Consider the following 23,920-nt stretch of genomic DNA (forward strand, 5'->3'; position numbering starts at 1 on the left):
GAGCATAGGTCTTGAAGAGGCCGGCATGTGCGCACTGAGGGTCTGCGTGGAAAGCGTCGCAGATAAGGTCACGGAGGTGGCGGGGTATCACGAGAAGCCACTTGCGACCGTCAGAGAGGTAATTACGACGATAAAGAAGGCCGTCGCGAATGCAGAAGTGAGTAGCCTGGCGGCGAAGAGCGCGAGATGGTGAAGAGGTGGATGGATCAGAAAGGACGCTGATGAGAGCACTGATCCAGGTATCCTTGCGCTGCTCCGACGGCATGTTGCGCAGTGCATGAGATGGAACTGTGGGCTCAAGGGCGGATAGGCAAGCGCAGTCAGCGGAGACCGGTGAGCGAGAAAGGGCGTCAGCGTCCGTGTGTTTGCGGCCGGAACGGTAGAGGACGCGGATGTCGTACTCCTGTAGCTTAAGGGCCCAGCGAGCAAGTCGGCCAGATGGGTCTTTAAGGGTAGACAGCCAACAAAGGGCGTGATGGTCAGTGACGACATCGAAAGTGTGGCCATACAAATAAGGACGGAATTTGCCAAGTGCCCAAATAATGGCTAAACACTCTTTCTCTGTAACAGAGTAATTAGCCTCGGCCTTTGTCAGAGTTCGGCTCGCGTAGGCAACGACATATTCATCAAAGCCCGCTTTTCGTTGTGCGAGTACGGCGCCAAGTCCGACGCCGCTGGCATCGGTGTGGACCTCTGTGGGAGCTGCAGGATCGAAGTGGCGGAGGACAGGTGGCGAGGTTAGCAAGTGGCGTAATTTCGTGAAGGCGTCATCACAGGCGGGTGACCAAGCGGAAAGTTCTTTGTCGCCACTTAGAAGGGCTGTCAGGGGTGCACTAATGGAAGCGAAATTTCGAATGAAACGTCGGAAGTATGAGCATAAACCAAGGAAACTTTGAAGCTCCTTTAACTTCTTTGGTTGCGGAAAGTCGGTGACAGCGCGGAGCTTGGCTGGATCCGGAAGAACGCCGTCTCGTGATACAACATGGCCAAGAATAGTGAGCTTGCGGGCGCCGAAACGACATTTTTTTAAGTTAAGTTGAAGTCCCGCGTCAGTGAGGCATTTGAGAACTTGGTCGAGACGGCTGAGATGGGTTCGGAAATCAGCAGAAAAGACAACTACGTCATCCAGGTAGCATAAACATGTGTTCCATTTGAGGCCGCGTAAAATATTATCCATCATTCTCTCAAAAGTGGCTGGGGCGTTGCACAGGCCGAAAGGCATTACGATGAATTCGTACAATCCATCAGGTGTTACAAATGCTGTTTTAGGTCGATCAGATGGTGCCAAGGGGACTTGCCAGTATCCGGAACGTAAATCCAGCGAAGAAAAGAACTCAGCTCCCTGCAAACAGTCGAGGGCGTCGTCGATGCGCGGTAACGGGTAAACGTCCTTGCGCGTTATCTTGTTCAGACGTCGGTAGTCAACGCAGAATCGAATAGAGCCATCCTTTTTCTTAACGAGGACGACCGGTGATGCCCAGGGACTGTTGGAAGGCTGCACAACGCCACGCTTGAGCATGTCAGCAACCTGGTGGTCAATGACACGGCGCTCAGAGGCGGAAACTCGGTAAGGGCGCTGCCGCAAAGGTGCATGACTGCCGGTATCTATCTGGTGAAAAACGGTCGATGTGCGGCCCAAACTGGGAGCATGGCTGTCGAAAGAAGCGCTGAACCTCTGCAGGAGAGCAATAAGCTGGCTTCGTTCTGAAGATGACGTGCCATCGTCGATGGAGCAGTGGAAAGCGTCGAGGAGTGACTGATCAATCGCAGAGTCACAAGTAAGTGCGCCAAGGCCCGCAGAAGTAAAAACGGCAGGAGTGTCAAAGATGCAAAAGGTGTCGACCGGTTGAACAAGGCCTAGGCATTCACCATGAGATAAAGCTAAAGGGCAGGCTGTGGGATTGTCGACGACCATTTTCGTGACGCCATTGCGAAGAGTAAGGAGAGCAAAGGGCAGCGGAGAACATCGGCGGCGAATGAACAGCTCAGAGGGCGTAAAGAGAACAGTGGCATCAGAAATAGCGGCGCACGACACAGGCACAAGCAGGGAAGAGCGTGGAGGGACGGAATTGTCTTCCGACACAAACAGTTTAACACTGGAAGGGTCGTTTTCGATAGGCTCGACGTCGGGAAGTGCAGAAAGTTCGAGTTCGGCGTGACAACAGTCAATAACGGCGTTATTATTTGCAAGGAAGTCCCAGCCTAATATGATGTCATGGGAACAAGTGGGCAGCACGACGAATTCGACGGTATACAGTAGACCTTGAATGAAGACGCGAGCAGTACAGGCAGCGAGAGGCGTTACATTTTGAGCATTCGCGGTTCGAAGGGAGAAGTCGGAGAGAGGCGTCAAAACCTTTCGTAGTGTGCGGCAGAGTTCGGCGGAAATTACGGATACGGCGGCTCCTGTATCTACAAGTGCCAGGACGGCGATTCCTTCGACAGAGACTTCAATGACGTTGGCTGGAGAGGGACGAGGACTTGGGCATTGCGACGTGGACGCAGTTCGTGCCTCGGGAACTGCGGCCATCAGTTTTCCTGCTCGGTGGACACGGGACGACGCCGCATCGGAGAAAGCGAGCGACGACGGGGAGATGGTGAGCGGCGAGTAGAGGCGGTTGGGCGGTCAGGGGAAAAGGAAGAGGTAGGAAGGCTGGAAGGCGTAGAGGAAAATGGAGCGGGGAAAGGTGGCACTCGCCGGATGTTCTGAAGAGGAAGCATGCCACGACGACAATGGCGCGCCACGTGACCAGCATTACCGCAAGCAAAACATATTGGGCGGTCATCGAAGGTGCGCCACTGGTGGGGGTAAGGTCCGAGTCGCGGTTGAGGATTCGCAAAATGCTGTTGGTCAGGAAGCGGCATAGGAGGAAAATGCCGGCGGTCGTGAAGCGGCATAGATGGCGGCAAAAATGTCGGTGGTCGATGCATAGAGGGCGGCAGGGGCGTTTGTGGACGAGATCGGGAAACTGCTTCAGCGTAAGTGAGAGGAGCCGTGACTGGTGTCTGCTCAACGGCTGGAGGAATGGCTTGAGAGACTTGTTCTTGAATGAAGTCGCGGATCGTAGGATGCAAAGCAGGGGGTGGTTCCTGGACAGAAGATATCAAAGATAGCTGGCGGGCGACCTCTGCGCGAACGAATTCCTGGATTTTTACGAAGAGAGCAGCATGGTTGTCGTCGACTCCAAGGCTTGATAGAGAGTCGGCGGGTGGGGTGGGACGTCGGGTGTGAAGCCGTTGCCTGCGCAACTCGTCGTAACTCTGGCACAATTCTATTACTTCAGCGACAGTGTGAGGACTCTTCGATAATAACATTTGAAATGCGTCGTCCTGAATACCCTTCATTATATGTTTTATCTTCTCCTCCTCTGACATCGACGCATTCACCCGTTTGCAAAGGTCGACAATGTCCTCAATGTAGCTCGTGAAGTTTTCTCCGGCCTCTTGGGCTCGTGTGCGCAAACGTTGTTCTGCACGAAGCTTTCTTACTGCAGGCCGACCGAAAACTTGGGTAAAGTTGGTCTTGAAGACCAACCACGAAGTGAGGTCGGCTTCATGGTTTAGAAACCATAGTTTCGCAACGTCCGTAAGATAAAATGCGACGTTTCTCAACTTGGTAACGTCGTCCCACTGGTTATGGGCACTCACTCGTTCATAGGACGAGATCCAATCTTCAACGTCTTTGTCATCTGTGCCGGAGAAGATAGGGGGATCTCGCTGACGCAAGGCACCGGCACAAACCAAGGTGGCCGGCGCCGTTGGAGGAGCTGGAGGAGTGCGTGCGTCGTCGGGCATGATGGGGGGTAGAGTGCGACTCCGAAGTTCCAGGGTGGTCGAAACCCAGCACGTCCACCACTTGCTAAGAGATTTATTAGCAACGGGCGCGAACGGGTAGCTGTCACAAGCGTTCGGCGAAAGACAGCAACCACGAGCTCATGCCGGTGGCGATGGTGCTGTGGCGCAGGCGGCTACTCTTCTTCGTTACACACCATACAAGAGTGAATTGATCAATTTGTGAAGCCTTTAGAGCAACATAAGGCAGCATTATGACTTGGTTTGAGAACCCCAATTGAAAATGGTGCCGGCTAATTTGATGACACTACCTGCAATCGACATCTCTTTGTTCTTATTTATGTAATTATCTTGTTATCGCCTGTTTTTAGAACCCCCTCAATAATTCGTTGACAAAGTTGCATAGTTATGCTACTCCATCCTTGACCTTTTCCATCCAGGAAACACATGTAAAATGGTGTTTTCTGCATGCATGACTTCTTTTTTTTGTACAGACTGCCTGCTGTTTCGCATGCTTTAATCGTCCTCAGGGAGTTCGAAAAATTTGACCTTGGCTGTATAATGAAGCACAGTACTTCACTTGGTGATATCAGCACGCAATGTATACTATATGCTTATGACAAATAACAAAAATAAGATGTTTTCCTGTCAGATTGGTCTCTGTTTTAATAAAGTTCAACTGCAAATAAAGAGACAAAGTACACTATACCTTAGATTGCCAGTCTTGGATGTGGGATTGAAGCACTCGTCCCGCGAGAGGATCCGGTGCGAGAAGTAGCGTCCATCGGGGTCCAGCAGGGCAGCAATGGCGTGCGCATAAGGCCTTGCCCCGAAAGTGCAGATGTGCAGTTCGTACAGCTGGGACACCTGCTCAAGGAAGTGCTGCGTCCTTGGCCGCACCCGTGTATGGTACCAGGGCGACTGGGGCCCACACAACTGGAAGTGGTGTACGCCCTGGGCACACACCGAGCATCACACGAGTTTGTCACATTTATAACTACCGAATTAATTCTGCATTATAGTGTCACTTTTACCACCTCCAGTAATTTCGAGTTATACTGAAACTGCTTCATTTGAAGTATCACTTAATTCAAAAATATTTAATGCATTAACATTCTTAAGGTACTTCGCACACTTTCTGGGGGCTACACACGTATGTGTGTATCTATGTATGTATGTGGCCGCTTTCCCACCTACCTGGGTCATTGAGTAGTCCATGGTTGCATGGTTAGTGCATTAGGCTGCTGTGATGAAGGAACAGTGTTTGAAGCAAACCGTCGGACCAACTTGGGTCACTGAGTAGTACGTGGCAATGTTTATATATGTGCCACTATTCAACAAACGTCTTTCACACCGACAAGTGTCTCTGTGGATGCGGGACTGGGTAGCACTGCTGTTCAATGAAACTCTGATGCCGACTTGGATCACTGGGTATGTCACACCGGGTTTGTGCTGGTGTTCAATGAACCCCTTTGATGCTAACTTGGGTCAGCGGGTATGTGCCAGTAGGTGCGTGTTGCTCTTCGACGAATTTCTTTGACGCCAACTTGAGTAACAAGGTACGTGCCACTAGGAATGTGCAGCTCTACAATGCGAAAAGAAAAAAATATTCCTTCGATTTCTCCGACAAACACGTACCCTTCACCCGCCCGCCTCAACCTTATATTTCCGGACCTCTACACTACCCCCAACTGCCGGTGCTGTGGAATTCACCCGGCTACACTTCCGCATATGCTATGGGAGTGCCCAGCACAGTACACCCAGACTAACACCACGACTCTCTCGTCGAGGTTGCATGAGGTTCTGCGGAGCTCCGCCCTCGACGACCAAACCTGGGCGACCCAGCACGCCCGCGAGGCGGCGGCGAGGCAAGCCCTCGACGTCCCTTCGTGGGAGGCTTAGGCCCGGCCATCATAAAGTGCTGGTTCCACAATAAAAGTTTATTCCTCCTCCTCCTCGATTTCTCCGACACTGAGTGGAAGCGAACCAGTGCTACGAGGGTTCCTCAGGGACAGTAAACTGACTACGTGCCACTGAGTGTGCGGCCACGTGAGGCAGCGATCCTTAGCATTCGCAGGCACTGGCGTGCCTCGCCTCTCATCTCGGAGGCCACACGCGGGCTTCTCTGCGGTGCCACCAGATGGCACAGCGTGTCCAGAAAGCAAAACACAAGAAAGGTGCCTGGTTGCCGTATGACATGTTTCACAGCGTTTGCATGCACTGGTGTGCCGTACATTTCGAAGGCTATGCGCAGGCTTCATGGCAGCAGCTCTAGTGACGCCGGGTGTTCTTGGGGAGGCACGAAAGAGGAGTCAGGCTGCAGTACTCACCACATACAAAACTCGTTTTGAAGGTGGCAATATGTCATGTTGCTATAATGATTCAATGCTAACGCATTACCGTCAACAGCATTGTGAGATGGGTTCTGCTACAACTTTCTTGTGATCCCTACCCCAGTGCATGCCTTTTAGATTGGACTACTAAAGTGCAGTAGCACCTTAGGACGTAGTGTGAATAGAGAGATCCGCATGGGACTACTACAGCACACGATGACCCATTGTGCTGCCTAGTACCAACCTGCCAAGACAAAAGGGCACCGCAAATGCAACTCCTCCACATGGCAGTAGCATCTTTCTTGGAACCAACTGTGTCATGTTGCAACATTTCACAGATGAGGCAGCTGTTCATGGGCATTAAAAAATTGTGATAACTGTCATACCACCACTTTCCAGCACAGCTTTACTTCAATGTACATTTTACAGGTTTGTGCCCTATTGGGGTGCATACCCCACATTATTATGACTCTATTCTAGTGACTCTGGTTTAAATAAAACACTTTACAACTTTTAACAAAGTTGATTACTTAGTTATAATGAGTGTTTCCTGTAACCTACAATGTTCAGGAAACAATATCCATTAAGCAACCAAGTCAAAACACAAGACAGAGATATTTTAATCAAATGGAGTAACTTTAACGACTGCCATTTGTCAACAGCTACCCAATAAAGCAAGAGCAATAAAAAAGTAGGAACAAGGAAGGTATGACAAAGTTTTTTGTGGCGGTAGTCCTTTGAAGGCCAGCTGCAACAAAATTTCAGACCATGCAAAAGAGCCTAGTTCTAAAATATACAGACACAGAGGGGCTTCCATGCAAAACTTGTTTGAAATACGAGCAGAAGTGTAACAAAAAGCTAATAAAAATAGCTGCTTTTGGTACTGAAACTGAAAAAAAAAAAAAACGCCATCACTGCTTGCCAGAAGTGGCGCATAACCTAATGAGCCGCTCTTTGGCATGACCTTCGAGAATCTCGAAGGCCGTGCTGCTTTGTTGTTGGTGCTGCTACGACCCCTCTCGCTGTTGAGACACTCGTAACTACCACATGCTCTAAGTGGCCTCTGATTCTCCAAGTGTGGCAATGCAAGTTAGCACAAACACACGGCACCCACAGCACGCTGAAAACGCCTGAAAAATCTCGGACACAATGTGCTGAGATTTATGTCACAGTGACACCACCAGGTACACACATCGTTTGGTTAGGTGCTGTTTAGAGGCTGCTTACACACACACACACACACACAAAAAGGCTACAATTGCCAGCTTTGCAGCTTCGCTGCACCTTAACTTAAAAATTTTTAGCGAAAGTTAAATTCTGTTGTAGTTGGCCTTGAGGCATGAAATGCGTCAAATCCCAGTGTGGTTTCAAATGGTTAAATCCACATCGAAGCAAAACTGTGAATCCAGTGAAATTCAAAGTGAGCGCAAGGAATCCAGCACAAGTAATGCCTGTACACTGCTTTGGGACAAAACTTTCAATCATTTGAAAGTTTGCTGAAACTGCGGCAGTTGTCTTCACTACTGTCCCAAACGGCACGTTTCCGCTAAGGGTGGGCGAATATCTTAGCTGTGTTACAAGTGTCAGCATATGAATAGGGTACACTTCTAACCTATTTGTGTAAACGTGGCCACCATAACTGCCGCTCGCGATTTGTTGCATGCCCACGAGTGCAGACGAGAAGAATCGAAAGGTGCCTCTTTTGTTGTTGTTGGCCAAAACCATTATGAAGCCTACAAGTATTAAAGCTAAGGCAAGTTTGGTTGTAGCTTGTTTTTTATCATGGAAGTGCGGAAAGTGATGAAAGGAATGAAATGGGGCATCCGCTTAAGAATGTTTGCTGCGTGCAGACCGCATGGTATGTCTTCAAGAGTCGTTCGCGTAGCATTTGACAGCATTCGACAGATGGTAAGTGCAATTCTCATTAGCAAGACTTGGCACACAACATATCGCTGTGACAAGTTCGAGGTGCGATCATTACACAAGAAAGAAAAAAAATAGAATTTTGACGACAAAATTCAGGGGTGCGATCATTACGCGAGTGCGATCAATATGCAAGTGCGATCAATATGCGAGTAAATACGGTAGTCTAGGCGTGGGTCACAATCCTGTTTGCGATTGTTGCAGAGTCGTTTGATAAATGCACACTGTCGAACGTACTGTGGACCGTACGAAGGATGACATGTTAAAGTGCTGTCCGAGAGTGATGACGATAACATAAGGTCAATAAATTTCCATTTTGTGAAAGTAAAGCTTGCTGGTTTCACCTTTTAATTATTGCCTGGATTGAAGGAAAGGCGAGTTCTTCTTGCTAAAATATTGACATGTGTACTTGTTTATCTTTCTCCAGTGATCACTGTATCGGAAGTTTCGCGAATGATATCGATGGTTCTATCCATTCTCTTGTCACCAAACCTTAGGCAAACTGATTGCATGTGCGACAAAAAAAAATTGTGTAGTATTTTCTGGAAGGCACACAGGCACCAGCACTTATGCTGGTAGCTTCAACAAGTTGCGTGTAAAAGCCTGGACTTCAATCCGAGCAGACAAGATCGACCAACATCAAGTCAGTAGGCACAATGACAGCTCTAGCATCACTTGTCCTGCGCCAACAGCCTCGGGAGCCACCAACTTTCTATGGGTCATCGGCTGATGACCCAGAAATCTGGCTTCAGACATACAAAATATTCACAGCATTCAACAACTGGAACTGTGAGGACAAGCTGCGCCATGTCGATTTCTCTTTGGATGACTTTATTCAGACATGGTTTGAGAATCAAGAGCCAACCTTAACGTCATGGGACCTGTTACGGAGTAGCTTTCTTCAGGCCTTTACAACTGTCGTATGGAGAAAAAGGGCTGACTGAAGTCCTTCAAGAACAATGAACGCAGCTAGACCTGTCTGTTCAGCCATGCCAACCTGAATAAGTCTGAGGCAAAAAAGTTTGTTTCCTAATGCGGGGAGTGAAGCAAGACTTGTTCATTGGTCTAATTCACAACCCACTGAAGACCATCACAGAATTTCCCTCGGAAGCCACTGCCATCGACAAGACGCTGGAAATGCGCACGAGACCCAAGCAGTTGGCACCAACAACTTGCGTGAGACCATCCGAGCAACTGTGTGCGAGAAGCTACACAGGACGTTCCCTAGGTCGCAGCCTCGGGTGGCCTCAATCGCTGACATGTGAGAAAAAATACAGCGGTCATTTGGAAGTTCCCGAAGTGCAGCCAGAATCAACACAGCTCCAGCCTGAAGCAGTGATTTACATTGCCGTCGCCCGTCATCAGCTTCCTTTACCGCACCTGTGCCAGAGTCCGGTAACTCCGCAGTTCCACCGCCAGCAACTGCTATTACCCGCCCATCTTTCTGTCAGCCTGCGCAATGCCCAGAGGAAGACAGACATGTGGCATGCTCCCAACCACCACCACCTGCTTTGCTATCACTGCAGAGAAGCAAGCCACGTCTACGGCCGACGACCACACCCGGAGATAGTACTACGAGGCTTCACCGTCAACACAGCTTAGTGGACAACCATGTGACATCGCCAGCTACCTCACTGCAATGCCCCGACGACTGTCCGGTTCGCCGTCACTAGGGCGCTACCTACCACCACAGTGCAGACTATACAGTGGCCCAGCTCTGGGCCGGAATAAATCTCGAAGCCAAGAGAATGCTGTTTAAAAAAGAGCTGATGACCCGACATAACATCGCTGAGACAACCCAATACAGCCGTGACCCAACACTGCATCAACACTGCAACGCAAGACAAAGAACCTCCATCCTCGACATGCTTCTCAACAGCCACAAAGTCACCACTCTAGTGGACACGGGAGCCGACTACTCTGTCAGAAGCAGATAATTTGCAGCCCGATTCAAGAAAGTCAAGACTGCACGGGACAGCCCTCACATTCGGACAGCTCAAGGACACCTGATAACTCCGAGTGGAGTCTGCACAGCAAGAATTAGAGTTCATGACCACACCTACCCTACGATGTTCATTGTCTTTCAACAGTGCTTGCGAGATGTAATTCTGAGCACGGAATTCCTGAGCCAACACGGTGCAAATCATCAACATGAAGTCCAAGTCGATAATGCTATCCCACAACCACATGATATACCACCGGAGAGCTCTCGTAGTCACCATGCTTTGAGTGTGCTCAAAGATCAAGTAAGCATCGTGTCTCATTCCAGCATTGTTATTTCCGTCGGCAGCGAAACACCCACAGATGTAGAAAGCGTCATCGAGGGCGACCCACGTCTACTGCTCGATCGTGAAAATTGCGTAGCAAGAGGGGTCACTCAAGTGCACAAAGGGAAAGCGAAAGTATTGCAGGAGTTCAAGCTCATCAACAAGGGCACAGCGATCGTGTACATGGAGGAAATTGTGGAAACCAGCAATGCATTTGTCCTCTCGGATTCTGCTACATCCACCCCAACGACCATAGTGCCGGAGGCAGACTTCGACATAAATCCGAGTCTTCTCATGGGTAAGCAGCAACAGCTCAAAAGTCTTCTCCAATGATGCAAAGACTGCTTTTTGATGTCATCAGGGATTCAACAAACACCAGTTGCTAAGCAATGCATTATAACTGAAGAATTAGCTCAGCCCCTCCGTCAGGGCCCACACAGAGGCAAATACGAGCAAATCAATCAGCTGTGTGTTTTAGTGTTTTTTCTCTCTCTTGTTTAATTCAACAAAGGCAGATAATCTGACCAACTTCGGAGGTCCAGTCAGGGTCGAGTTAATATAATTTGACTGTAATGAGGTCCGAATGCAATACGATAAAAGCCCAGCTTGATGCAATTAAGTTTTCACACTGCCAAAGGTCAAGGTACCTTCACATCTGGTGGCACATAATTGCTTGTGGTGTGGATGAGCGTCTGGTCGAGATCCACCAGAAGGACGAGCTTGCGTAAGCTGCGCAGCCGCTCTTCATCGGCTTTGCCCAGCTGGCGAGCTTGCTGAAAAAAGTTTAAAGCACTTTAGCGAATAAAGGTCTTGCACAAGTGTCATCATCATCATCATCAGCCTGGTTACGCCCACTGCAGGGCAAAGGCCTCTCCCATACTTCTCCAACTGCCCCGGTCATGTACTAATTGTGGCCATGTTGACCCTCGAAACTTCCTAATCTACTTCCTAATCTTCCTAATACAAGTGTATAAGCACATAATTCAGCATTAAAGGGCCCCTAAACAACCGCTAAAATTTTTTTTACAAATATCAAATAAACATGTGCATGGTGTAAAGAACGCTCCGACGACCATCTGTGGCTACTGCGGCAGCAATAAGCGACTTGGGGAGGCTACAAATACAAAAAGCAGCTCCTCTCCTGGCCTTTTTTGGCACCTCTTTCAGTACTCCTTCGCCCATCGAGATGTCACCAGGGTGAAAAACTGTTGACTGGTTGGTTGATGAGGAACAACGGCGCCAGCACGAAAACAGCCAGCTGAGTGTTCTGAGAATGGAGGGAGGCTCGCCCATCATGCACCCCTGAACCTTTCATGAAGCTTCCATTTGGTCGGCATCGCGTGGAGGCTGATAAGGGGCAGACAATGGAGGAGTCTTTCTTCTGGTCTGTTGAAACGACCCGCAGCTTTCCCTGCGTCGCATAATGTTGGTGAGAGTATGCGGCGAGGAGGAGCAAGAGCTTAGTGGAAAGAGCAGCGAGGGTGAAAGAAACTGCGGTGGCCGCGTAGACGTTCAACAAGTGGCTGCAACTTTGTTATCACTGCATCATTCTAAAGAAATTATTTAAGCTATATGTGTTCCTTCTAGACTAGGACACATGAGCCACTATGTAATTTTCGAGCTATGGGTTGTTTAGACGCCCTTTAAAAAACAACCACGATGACAGGTACACTGACACCCACCACAGGCACTTCTGAAAGGCTGCAAGGTACACTCGCTTATGGTGAACTTTTCTTGGAGTAAAACAAGTTCTTTAAGGTCGCCTGTGGCGACCTCAAAGTCCTATTCCTCGAGCTGGATTGCTGAGAAAGATGGGCACTGCTTGCACAAGAAATCAGAACGCATAAATAAATAAATAACAACACTTTAATTCTAATGTTTTATGTGCTAAAACCACGATCTGATTATGAGGCACACCGTATTAATTTCGACCACCAGGGGATCTTTAACGTACTCAAAATGCACAGGACCATGGGTGTTTTTGCATTTCGCCCCCATCGAAATACCTTCGTCGCGGCCAGGATTTGACCCCACGACCTCATGCTTAGCAGTGCAACACCATAGGTGCTAAGCCACAACGGCAGGTAATTAATAACCCTTCACTGCGTAAATTTTGAACTAATTACTTACAGCCCATTTTGCCATTTATTAACTGCAGCTGGCGAGCTTGCACTCGATGGCACTGCGTACAATGTGGGTGCAGCTTGTGGCGTCAACAAGATAGATTTAGTAGCCGAGCTTATGGTGACTTATGGTGCGTTGCGTTCAAAATTTTCCATTCTTAAAAATAAATATGGGTCAACCTTTATTTGAATTAAGTATATGTTTCTATTCCTCGGAGTTCAACATACAGGCATCAACCTATATCCCTCTTCGACCTAATTTCGATCAGATACGGTAACCATACAAATTGTAAATTGGAGGGGAGAGCCAAAGAAAGCTACTGCTTCAGAAAGCAAACTGAAGCTCTGCCTGAAACTGCACACATCTGTCACAGAGACATTGACACGATTGGACAAGCCCAAAAAGATGGGAGCACAAAAGGCAGGTGGCGCCGCCTGCCTGAAGTTCCCTCACCAACTCACTGTGATGTCACAGATTATGACAGTGTCTGCTGGGGTCCAGTTAATTGTTTATTGGTTAATAAGAAATATGCTGCATTCTATGCATCGTAATGGGATCAAACACTCTGTCATAATTACGGATGGATGCAGAACTATGTTGAAATCCATGATGGCACATTGATGTACAGTGCTCAGCGATTCGAGTGCGATGATTTGCCCAAATGGCGGCTCGCACTTTTTGTGCCACCGGTGGATGGGTGTTAGAAACACCAAGCTGATGCACTGTGGCATGCGACAAAGGCAAGGGCCTTTGTGTGACGCATTGTGACTGAATTTGGTCCTCCCAGCAAATCGCCCAGCAATCATCAGTGGTTCAAGAAGTGGTGGCCGTAATGTGGGCCGATTATCACGTTTGAATTGTCGAGCGCTGTACCAGTGCCGAGGCTTTGGCGTGAAATTCAACATTACACATTACACAAGGCCTGCCCTATGCCATTTCCTCTTCTTAAGCAGACCGACAATTCCGACAATGTGTTACAATATTTTGATGGAAATGAAAAGGCCATGATTTATAGTGATGGAATCAAGCATGCTGTGCAAGGTTCAAGCAGAGTCTGTAGGTATAACCATAACACCAGATCTCACTTGGTCGTCCCACATAACAAACATTTCTAACGAAGCAAATGAAGTTATTGGCTACCTCAGACGAACCCTATGACTTGCTCCTCCTTCTGCGAAACATTTAGCATATTTAGCGCTACTTCGTCCGAAACTTTAATATGCTTCCGTTGCCTGGGACCCATACTAATCTAATCTGTCCAAAACGCTAGACTCTGTCCAGAATAGGGCAGCTAGGTTTATATATTCAGATTACTCACGCCACTCAAGTGTCACTAACCTAAAGAACAAAGCCCATTTTGCAAACCTAAAATTGCGACACAAGGTCGCTCGACTAATTCTCTTTCACAAATCCTTCCATTCTTTGTCTGACGCATCTGTTATCATGCCTGCACATCGGACATGTTCCCGTACTAACCACCAAAACACCGTTTATCCTGTGCGTGCTTGCACAACTGCACATCTTCGCTCATTTTTTGTTCAAACAGCCAAGGACTGGAACGACCTTCCACCCCACGTCGTGCATCACTCCAGCCCCGCTCTGTTCAAAGCACACATTGAACAAACCCTGTACGAATGCCCACCCCTCATGTAACACCCCTGCACTGGGGGTATTCGAGTTATAATAAATAAATAAGTAAATAAATATAGAAACAAATAAATAAATAATTTTCAATAAGCATAGACGGTAAGAAAAACAGCATGTTGCACCCCGCTGCGGTGAAACCTTTGTATAGATATGGTTGCTCACCATGTAATCATAGACTATTGTACGAAAGTTAGCTTTTATTAAGAGGACTACAAGTATGGCTTAAAATTCCAGTCTTTGCATTATACAGGCATTTTACGTTTTATTCTATGCATATTACGACCTCAAAAGGTTCACACTAACAAGTGGCACAGCCTTTGCAGCAACAAGTAGAACGACAGAACCTAGGGGAGCGGTGGCATCACTTGCTGCATGGCAGCACACATCAGTGCTTTTGTACGTGCGAGTTTGTGAGCGAGTAGCCCGAGTTCTGTGGTCTCCCTGCGACATACAAAAAACCATTGACTACTTGTGCCATAAATGGGTGCCAGCTCTGCCTCAATACATAGTACTACTAGCATATCCTACCACTTCTTGCTAATGCCAGCTTAGGATTGCTATCACACTCGCCTACAGGGTATCTACCAAGTTGACATTTCCAAATTCCCCGAGTTTTCCAGGTTTTCCCTGAGTGCCATTGCAAAATTCCCTGAGTGATGCAGAACTATGTTTTATGTTGTCAAGATGAGTCGAAACCATATCGCCCGATGCTGTCACTCTCTTATAGGCATATGAAAAAATTTGAAAAAAAAAAAGCGACTTAATCCAATTTGAATACTAAGGAGTAGTGTTCATGTTATTCAAAAATAGAATAGAAGGGAGGGGTTAGTAAAATGCACAGCAAATAAAATGCCTTCGAAAAAAATTGCGAATCGAGTCGGACATTCTCATATACGAATAAAAAAGGAGATGCATACAAAAGCAAATATTTTCGATTATGTGCTATTTCTATCAACTGAAAGCAAGCTCAGTGGTATGAGGCCCAAACTTTGTCACAATTGAGATTCTCTCTCCACAGCTCGTAAGTCAACCTCAACTGTCCTGACATACTCTCAGCCTGTGCACAACACCTCAGTGTTGTGTTTCACTGCTTTAAAGATTACAAATATTGGCAAGTCTGAGAGCAACAAAGAGCATTTTGAATGGCACCTAATTTTTATTGGTTCCCGAGCAGCCGGTGATGTTGGTGCAACAAACAAGAAGGTTGTAGCGCCCTGTGGCCATTGCAGGGTGTCTACAGTACTGCGCGTAAGCCAACTTTGCGTACAGTATTTAAAAATATGTTTTTACAAGCATTCTCCTGAAAGAAACACTTTCAGCAATATATTTTGGACCTTTTCTTTATGTATATGTATTTGTTAGTATTAATAAAAACCATCGCTGTCTTTAGGTAGCTTTTGCGAAAGTACACGGTAGTAAATGGATTAATGTTAAAAGGTGTTGCAGCTTTCAAGTTGCATCACTTTTGTTTATCCTCTCCAGCACAAAAGACGGTCGGTGCCTCTGCATTACCACTATGATGTCCATGTCATATGAGTACCTGCATCTTTTGGTGCCTTCAGCTTCACTTGTGTCTTTCTCTTCAATGATAACTGGTTTTATTACTTCCTCCTGCATGTGTATCAGGGCTATGTTTGCATGCTTCGCTCAGAACAACTGTGTGTAGCGTCGCTAGTTTATGATCAGACCCCGGTCAATGGGAAGGATGGCATCATACTCACCTCCTGAGTGACACGAAGTTCGGGTACATTGTGAATCATACTGACGGAGGCCACGTCGGCCGCGGTCGGCACGGCTTCTCCCAGCCTGAACGCAAAAAGCAACGATCGCTATAACGTAACGGTGCTTGTTCTCGAGTTAATTGATTCGCACTGCACTAAAGAAAATCAACAATGGCGAATTCGAATACAAGGACCGCAATTTGCCACGTTGATCGAGCGTCTCTACCAGTTTCACTTTCTTCTACCACGGTCCGCGTATTCGAATGCGCACTTGTTCATATTCATCAGAACGTTCAACGTAGCTGGCGAACACAAGACGACGCACTTACTCTCTCAGGTCGGCCCCGCATTCGGCACAGAGGTCCTTCATGACGACGGGATGCGTACACAGGGCCAGCTTCAACAACACATCCCTGCAACACGATAAAGCTAATCAATATCCACTCAGCAACTGCGCTTTCGAGACGCGCTCAACGCAGCGTACCCGCGTTATTTCTATTTAACCGCATACGCACAAGGAAGAAGGAATAGGACGCGATCGGCAAATAAGCCAGACACAGGCAGTGAGTAGGAGTCAAACGGCACAAGACGAGTGCAAATTTAATCTGTCGCTCGAGTAACTGCCCGCTACGAATGCGCTGCAAACATAAGAACGCCGAACACACGCGCATGTCGGTGTAGCAAGGCTAAGTGCGAGCACAAAATGACTCCGTTGCTCCGATAATCGTAAGCTCTGCATTCTTTTCGCAGCTAATGCGCCGAACTCGGCAACGCGACTACGCTGTTCAAACGAAAGCGCGCGCGCGCGCGCGCATCGCAGAATTTGAAACGGTGTCGTTCAGTTCGGCAAACCTCGCGAAAGAAAGAATCGAACGTTACTCGCGAAAAGCAGCCAGGTGCAAATAGAACTAGCTGAACGAACAAAACCGCAATCGTTCGTACCCGGGTTTTAGGACGTCTCCTTCTTGGGCCACCAATGTGTCGACGGTGCCATCGCATTCGGACTTGAGCTTGTACAACTGCGCGTCCGCGTCGGAACTTTCGCCGGATTTCTGGTACAACAAGATACCAGTGCCATGCGAAATCCGGCTGCCCGCTTGGATCTTCCATTTGGCGATCTTGATCGGCGTACGGCCCGTATGCCGAAGCACGGAGGCAGAACTGTTTACGTTTTCCATGTGCCGGAGATCAATAAACAGGACTCGCGAAGGGAGGCAGCCATTACAATAAAAGTAGCTCCGCAGCACAATAATAATGTCCCAAATATTATGTTGATATACATTTTTAAGTTTTACTAAGTAAGTTTTTTCATTGCTTTGAAAAAACGCTTAATTTAAAGTTTTTCAGTTAATTTTTACTTTTGCTTAGTGCGAGGCCGTCGTCGTTACTATGACATTTTTGTCAGCGATCACCAGCCAACGCACCAACGATCGTTGATTGATCCACTGTGTGCTGCCAATAAGGGTTTGAGTAACTTTATTGGATAATATACTACAGCACAGCTCCTTTCCTCGAGGACGCTTTATAAGCGGCGTAATAGTTCAAACGTTATCATCGGAAGGTGTCAGCTAACAAATTCGTGCAGCATTACAAGCGGGAAATTCAAAACTAAAGACCAACGTAATTGTAGTAATTCGGGCGAGCCGGTTGTGTATGATCGGGTGGGGGCGGTGCGAAAGGCAGGGACAGGAAGAGAGGTACAGACACGCATAAGCCTGTGTGTCGCAGTGGTTCTCCTTTTTTTGTAGTTTTTATCGGTCACGCTACCAGCGCATCCCGTGTGAATACCGTGTTGTTCGTCTACCCAGGTCACTCTACTCAGGTGTTTCCTTGTATGCGGAACACTTCCTTTTAAAAGCAAATGTTGTGCCTAGACCTCTGCCGTCCTCGTAGGAAAAAGTTTATTAATATCTATTCACGGCCGTTACCAGGGGTAGGGTTAGAGGGTTCTCTTTCGAAGATATTGCCACAGTACATTCCTCTGCGTTGGGAGCAGGGAAAACGAAAAGAAAGCGCAACCAGACGGTTGACGATGGTGACAGGGAGGAGAGGCAAAACACAAAGCGGGCAAGTCTACTCATAGCCTATAGATCGAGTCCGGACCCATATTTTTTCGAAAATCACTTAAGGTCCAGACGGACTAAAGCTATTCGCGCCAAGGGCCGGGTGTGGCAACGCTGGGTGCTGCCTGAGCCATGGCCTGAGCATTGGCCTGAGCCAGCCTCGCTCCGTCCAGAGGGTCCGCAGTGGCCAGGGGGCGCCTTGAGAGTGGCGCCAGACTTGACACCGGCTCAACGGGAGCCGCACAACTGGCAACGCTTGCCGCCTCCGAGGTAGGCGGTGCTTCGCTGGCAGCGACTCGTGTTGCCGTTGGTCCCCCTGCGGGTTGGACTTCTGAAGTGGCAGCCGAGGGTGCAAACCAGGTCCCGAGGTGAGGCCTAACATGGTCGGCGTGCCGATGCCACGTGGCCCCGTCTGGCATGCGGAAGAGCAGCGATAAGGCGCTGGCAGAAGACACCACCTATCCGGCGGACCAGGGTGGGCCAGGACGAAAGTTCCTGGCGAAAACTGGAACTCCCGACTCCTGCAAAGGCCCGGGACGGCACTCTCGGTCAGCAGCCAGCTTCTGCTTCAGCTGCTTCAGGAGCGCTGTGGATCGGAGGTCCGGATGCAAGACGTCCAAGGGTGTCTTGACCATCCATCCCAGCCGGAGCTCACAGGAGGCATGGCCTGTGACATAGTAGGGCGTGGTACGGTAGTGGAACGGTACCCTACGCAACCTGTGTCCGGAAATCCCCAGCCTGGCTCTTCTTGAGCTTGTCCTTGATGGTCTGCACCACGCACTCGGCTACACCGTTTGAAGCAGGGTGGTACGGCGGAACCATCATTCGGCGGATACCGTTCTTTGTCAGCCAGGCCTGGTACTCTGTGCTGGCGAAAGCGGGACCATTGTCGGACACGATGACGTCCGGCAACTCCTGGTTGGCGAAGACCTGCTGCAGCACTGAAATGGTCACGCCTGTTGACGGAGTGGTGACAGATAGGACCTCCACTCACTTCGAAAAGGCGTCTACCACCACCAGGAAGTAATGGTCCTTCAAGGGCCTCCCAAAATCAACATGCAGGCGGGACCAGGGTCTCTGTGGGAACGGCCAGGAGGCGATTTCCATATGACGTGAGGCCCGGGCGCTGATGCTCCTGGCAGACGTGGCAGTTCTGCACCATGGGAACGATGTCCTGGTCCAGGCCACTTAGCGTACGTGTGACCGGGCCACCATCTTTGTCTTTTCCACGCCAGGAAGACCCGCGTGCAGCAACTGCAGGACCCTGGACCAGAGACTTTGGGCTATCACCAACCTGGAACCCCACAGTAGGCAGCCCCTGCTGCAGGCGTATCCTCGGTGGCCTTGTGGCTATAGACCCGCTGAGCCAACTCCTCCCCCCGGGACACCGCCTTCACCACCTGGGAGAGGACTGGGTCCCGGTTGGTGGCCTGTGACACCGCAGATCTAGAGAGTACCTCCGGGTACGCGTGCTCTCGCATGAACACTTCAGCAGGTTCTCTAACAACAGCAGGCACCTCTAGCAGGGGCAGGTAGCTCAGGGTATCAGCAGATCTCTGGTACTTTCCCGACAGGTAGGCCAGCTGGTAGCTGTAGGCTGCCAGCCTCAAGGCACAGAGTACCACTCGAGGTGATGCCTGCACGGGCAGCGCCTTGTCAGGTCCCAGCAGCCCAACAGTGGCTTGTGGTCTGTGACCGCCGCGAGTGTCCGGCCCCACAGATACTGGTAAAAGCGCTCGACCCCGAGCATGAGGGCGAGGCTTTCCTTTTCCAGCTGGCTTTAACGTTGTTCTGCAGCATAAAGCCGACGAGAAACAAATTACACAAGGCGTTCCTGGCCATTCTTGTGTCGGTGTACAAGGACGGCTCCCATGCCGTGTGGCGACGCGTCTACGGTCAGGACGACAGGCTCGGCAGGCTATGTACATCCATTATGCCTTATCTGGTAGTCTAACAATCATGTAGATAGTACATCCTATAAACAGCCACGCTTTTTCTTATAAAAACGGCACATGCGCGAGACGTGACATGTACGTGACTTCAAGACGTTAACGTTTGGATCAATCATAGACGTTGAAGAGACGTTCGTGGTTCACAGGACATTTGAATGTGTCCTCGTACCTTTCGTGTTATAATACTGTACTTACCATTTCCGGGATACATATCAGTATATCTATTTTTTTTTTCATTTTGTGTTCTCGTTATTTATGCACTTGAAGAAGTGCATAGTAACTTTGTCACGTTGCGCCTGCCTTAATTGTGAATAACATTTTGAATGAGTCTTTAGACTCGCCTTATAGTTCTACTGCATTTACTTTTTAGAGAATTCAAATGTTCTTTTTTTTTCATTTTTTGCTCAGGTGTTTCTATGAGTGACAGAATAATTTTGTATTTCTTCCCTATTGAATACCCTCTAAGGTGTTTAGGGGACTTAAAGAATAAAGCAAGAAAAGATAATATGCAAAGTGGATACGGTCTTAAATTAGCATCAATCGGTGAACTTGCCCAGTTCACCTACTGCACTTGCCTTTACGCGAAAACAGCAAGGAGCAAGGCTATGGATTCATCCACCCTGATGCGTACACTGTAAAATAATTAACACAATGAAAATTTAATACGGGTGTAAATCGGTCTTTAACTCACACTCTTACGCCAAAACAGGATGTCAATGTGTGAGTTATATGCCAATTTACATCATTATTGACTGTTAAGGGTGTAAATTATGTTGCAGTGTACCCCTGACCACTTCTTTTCGTCGCAGTGACAGGCACAACGGACGCATATAAGGAAGGAGTAGAGATTTCTTGGGCGGGGCAGGTGACGTTGACCTCGACAGGCTACATCGAAGCGCATGTAGGCTAGCAGGTGCAAGCCTGTCGCCGTCTTAGCTTTCTGGCAAATAGGTTCTCACCCATTCTATTTGGCTAAAACCCAAATCCAGAAAACAAAAGGAGGCACTTTTTGTTTTGGTTTAAACTGACAACCCTGAACACTTGTAATTTCGATTTTTTCTGCAAGTAATTCCCGTATCTTCGAGTAATTCAAACACAAGCCTAATGTTCAATAGCTTGGCAAGGGTAGAAGAGAGAGGGAGGAACGAAGAGGGAAAGGTAGGTAGGTTAACCAAGGACGTGCCTGGTTGGCTACCTTACACTTGGGGAGGGGACGAGAACAAAAATTCAAGATCGCCTGTCAGCCTATAGAGTCTGTACAGGAGTACATTTATATAGGTGAGTTACTCACAAGAGACCCTGATCACGAGAAGGAAACTTACAAGAATAAAAATGGTTTGTATAAGGCAGGCGTTACCAAATCCTGGATAGGGGCTTATTCTTACCACTGTCATTGAAAAGAAAAGTGCACCATTATTACATTCTACCAGCGCTAACATACAGGGCAGGAACATGGAGATTAACAAAGAAGCTCTAGAACAAGTTGGGCGGAACGACACGGGACAGGAAGAAAGTGGTGTGTATCCGAGAGCAAGCGGGGATAGCCGATATTCTACTTGACATTAAGAGAAAAAAATGAAGCTGGGCGGGCCACATAATGCGTAGGACATATAGATAACCGGTGGACCATTAGAGTTACAGATTTGTTGCCAAGGGGAGTGGAGCGCGGTCAAGGACGACAGAAAACTAGGCGGGGTGATGAAATTAGGAAATTTTCAGGGGCAAGTTGGAACCAACTAGTGCAAAACAGAGGTAATTGGCGGTCGCCTTCGCCCTGCAGAGGACGTAAAAATAGGCTGTGTGTGTGAGAGAGACAGTGTCTGTGTGCATATGTGTGCAAGTGCGTGTGTGTCTGTACGTGTTTCATCAATTCTTACTGCTCTTCGACCTGCGTCTGCTTGCGTCCGCGTTTTTTTTTCCCTTCATAGCATCCTCGCCGTCTGGGTCGGCGACAGGCACCTGCATGAACGTGCAAAAAATAATCTCCCTGCACTGGATCTCTTTACAAGCTGCCATTTCGCTTTGAATTGAGAATTACTTTATTGCAGGTACGCATTGAAGTGTCAAAACAAACTTGGCTCAACATACAGCTTTCATTTGGCATTTCACGGCCCGGCGGATGATTGTTTATTCGGCACATTTCTGTAGCGTGTACAGCGGCTGAGCACACAGCGTGCTACCTCAGTGCAGGTGTTGAGAAGGCTTTGCAAACTACGTCGTTGCCGTGTTGTCACGCCGCCGTTCTTGTCGCCGACAGAATTTGTGTACTAGTGACAGCTGCATATTTGGTGGCAATCGTAAAAATTCGGAAAAAATATAGGTTGGGGATGAGAACGTTGTTTCACGAGGTGTCCTTTAATAGCTGACGCTGCCCTTGATCTACCCTCGCTTATAGGGTAGTTGTGCAAACTTGCTAGGCATTTCTCGGGTTGCGGAGCAATATCTTCCTTCTACTTCCTAGAAACAAAAATATACTGTGTTGGATTCAATGTGTGAAGTCAATGTGGAAAGATCATTTGTGTTGGTTTCCTTCAAAAACCTATTGTTCGAAGACCTCGCAGTCCACTGTGTCAAGTCAATCACTACAACAACTAATTTCTATAAAATTTAGTACGTTTTTAAGGGGAAATAATTTAAGGCCAGAATTTTAAGTATCTGCCCGTAACACGAATAATAAAAAGGATGAGAGCTTTCAGGGACTATTTGCACGTTCTATGCAACAATGCTCGCGGCGGTTTTAGCAAATATGGCCTTAAAAGGCAGCAATTCGGTTCGGACGTCGTCTTTTTTTTTTTTTTATTAACATGCCAAAGCTAGAAATATATAATAACACCTGCCGAGCTGTAGCCGTCTCGGTGAAAATTTAGCGAACACACAATGACTGACGACGACTGGACGCCAAGGAACGCCCTTTACTTGCCAAATCTACATCACTTTTGATTAGCTGACGTTTTTCGTTCCGAAATAGCGTCGACGCATTTTGCGAAATGCTTGGGTATTGCTGAGATTACTCTTTCTTTCTCGCTCTTCTTTTTAATATCTCTCTTTTACATCATCATCATCAGCATCATCATCGTCGTCGTCGTCATCATCATCATCATCGTCATCATAATCTTCTTCTTCTTCTCATTCCTCTTCTTCTTCTTTGCATCTCACTGCCGAAGACTGACCGAACTTAAAGGGACACTAAAGCGAAACAACAAATCAGTTTAGACTAATGAAGCATTGCTTGAGAACCCTGCAGGCAGTCATTTAAAAGAAATAGTTTGATTATTAGATGAGAAAATTAAGGTCCAAGTATCAGTATTTCAATTTTGCGCCGAAACCCCAGCGTCGGTACGTCAGCGGGACGTAAGGGATTCCAAAGTATGTTTTCGCATTTGGGCCGCGTTGGCTGAATAAAGATTCCCGAAACTTACCATGTTTAATATTTGGTTCCTTTAAAACACAATGTAGTCAATCTGTACCGCTATATATAATTAGTAGGCCCTAGAAGATGCCATCCAAATCCAAGACGTCACAGCCCCAAGTGCGGGAACTTAGGTAGGCGTCGCCACCAGTATTTCGTTCTTGCGCTTTTTCTGGCTTACCAAACGTCTTATCGTTGTAAGAGTGGTGTTTTTCGTAATGTAGAACGGTAATTTACTTATGCAGAAGAAATCATTTTTCACTTTAGTGTCCCTTTAAGAGGAAGCTTTAGCTTAGGACGAACTACGATTTTTCTACTAAAATACATTTGAAACGCAGAATTGCTTTCATGAAGCAACCATTGCACCAATCTGAACGAAATTTGAGGCAAGAAATTCAGAGTGATATCTGAATTTCTTTTCTTGCTCCACAATTTGTATAGTTTAATATCAATCCTGGTATATACCTGTCTCCCACTTTTTCCAGGCGGACCGGACATGTTCACAATCACGACCTGACACCATGCTTCGCACGCACTAACCTTTTAAAAAAAAAATATGGAGTTTTACGCCCCAAAACACGATTTCATCATGAGGCATGCCGTAGTGGAGGACTCCGGAAATTTGGACCACCTGGGGTTCTTTAAAGTGTAGCTAAATCTAAGTACATGGGTGATTTCGCATTTCAGCC

General features: G+C 47.8%; 1 protein-coding gene across 1 annotated transcript in view; it reads right to left on the bottom strand.

Moving 5' to 3' along the window:
* Fcp1 (RNA polymerase II subunit A C-terminal domain phosphatase Fcp1) overlaps window positions 1-17,030 on the bottom strand; it is a 94,218-nt gene extending 77,188 nt beyond the window's left edge. The window contains exons 1-5 of the mRNA XM_050174323.3: window positions 16,750-17,030; window positions 16,137-16,220; window positions 15,808-15,892; window positions 10,963-11,088; window positions 4,502-4,746 (exon numbers count right to left, since the gene is read on the bottom strand). Coding sequence (XP_050030280.1) covers window positions 4,502-4,746; window positions 10,963-11,088; window positions 15,808-15,892; window positions 16,137-16,220; window positions 16,750-16,985 — 776 coding nt within the window. The 5' untranslated portion in view covers window positions 16,986-17,030. The remainder of the gene's footprint in view (window positions 1-4,501; window positions 4,747-10,962; window positions 11,089-15,807; window positions 15,893-16,136; window positions 16,221-16,749) is intronic.
* Between the last annotated feature and the right edge of the window lie 6,890 nt (window positions 17,031-23,920).

The sequence above is a fragment of the Dermacentor andersoni genome, chromosome 8 (genome assembly GCF_023375885.2).
Source record: "Dermacentor andersoni chromosome 8, qqDerAnde1_hic_scaffold, whole genome shotgun sequence".
NCBI classification, from domain to species: domain Eukaryota; kingdom Metazoa; phylum Arthropoda; class Arachnida; order Ixodida; family Ixodidae; genus Dermacentor; species Dermacentor andersoni.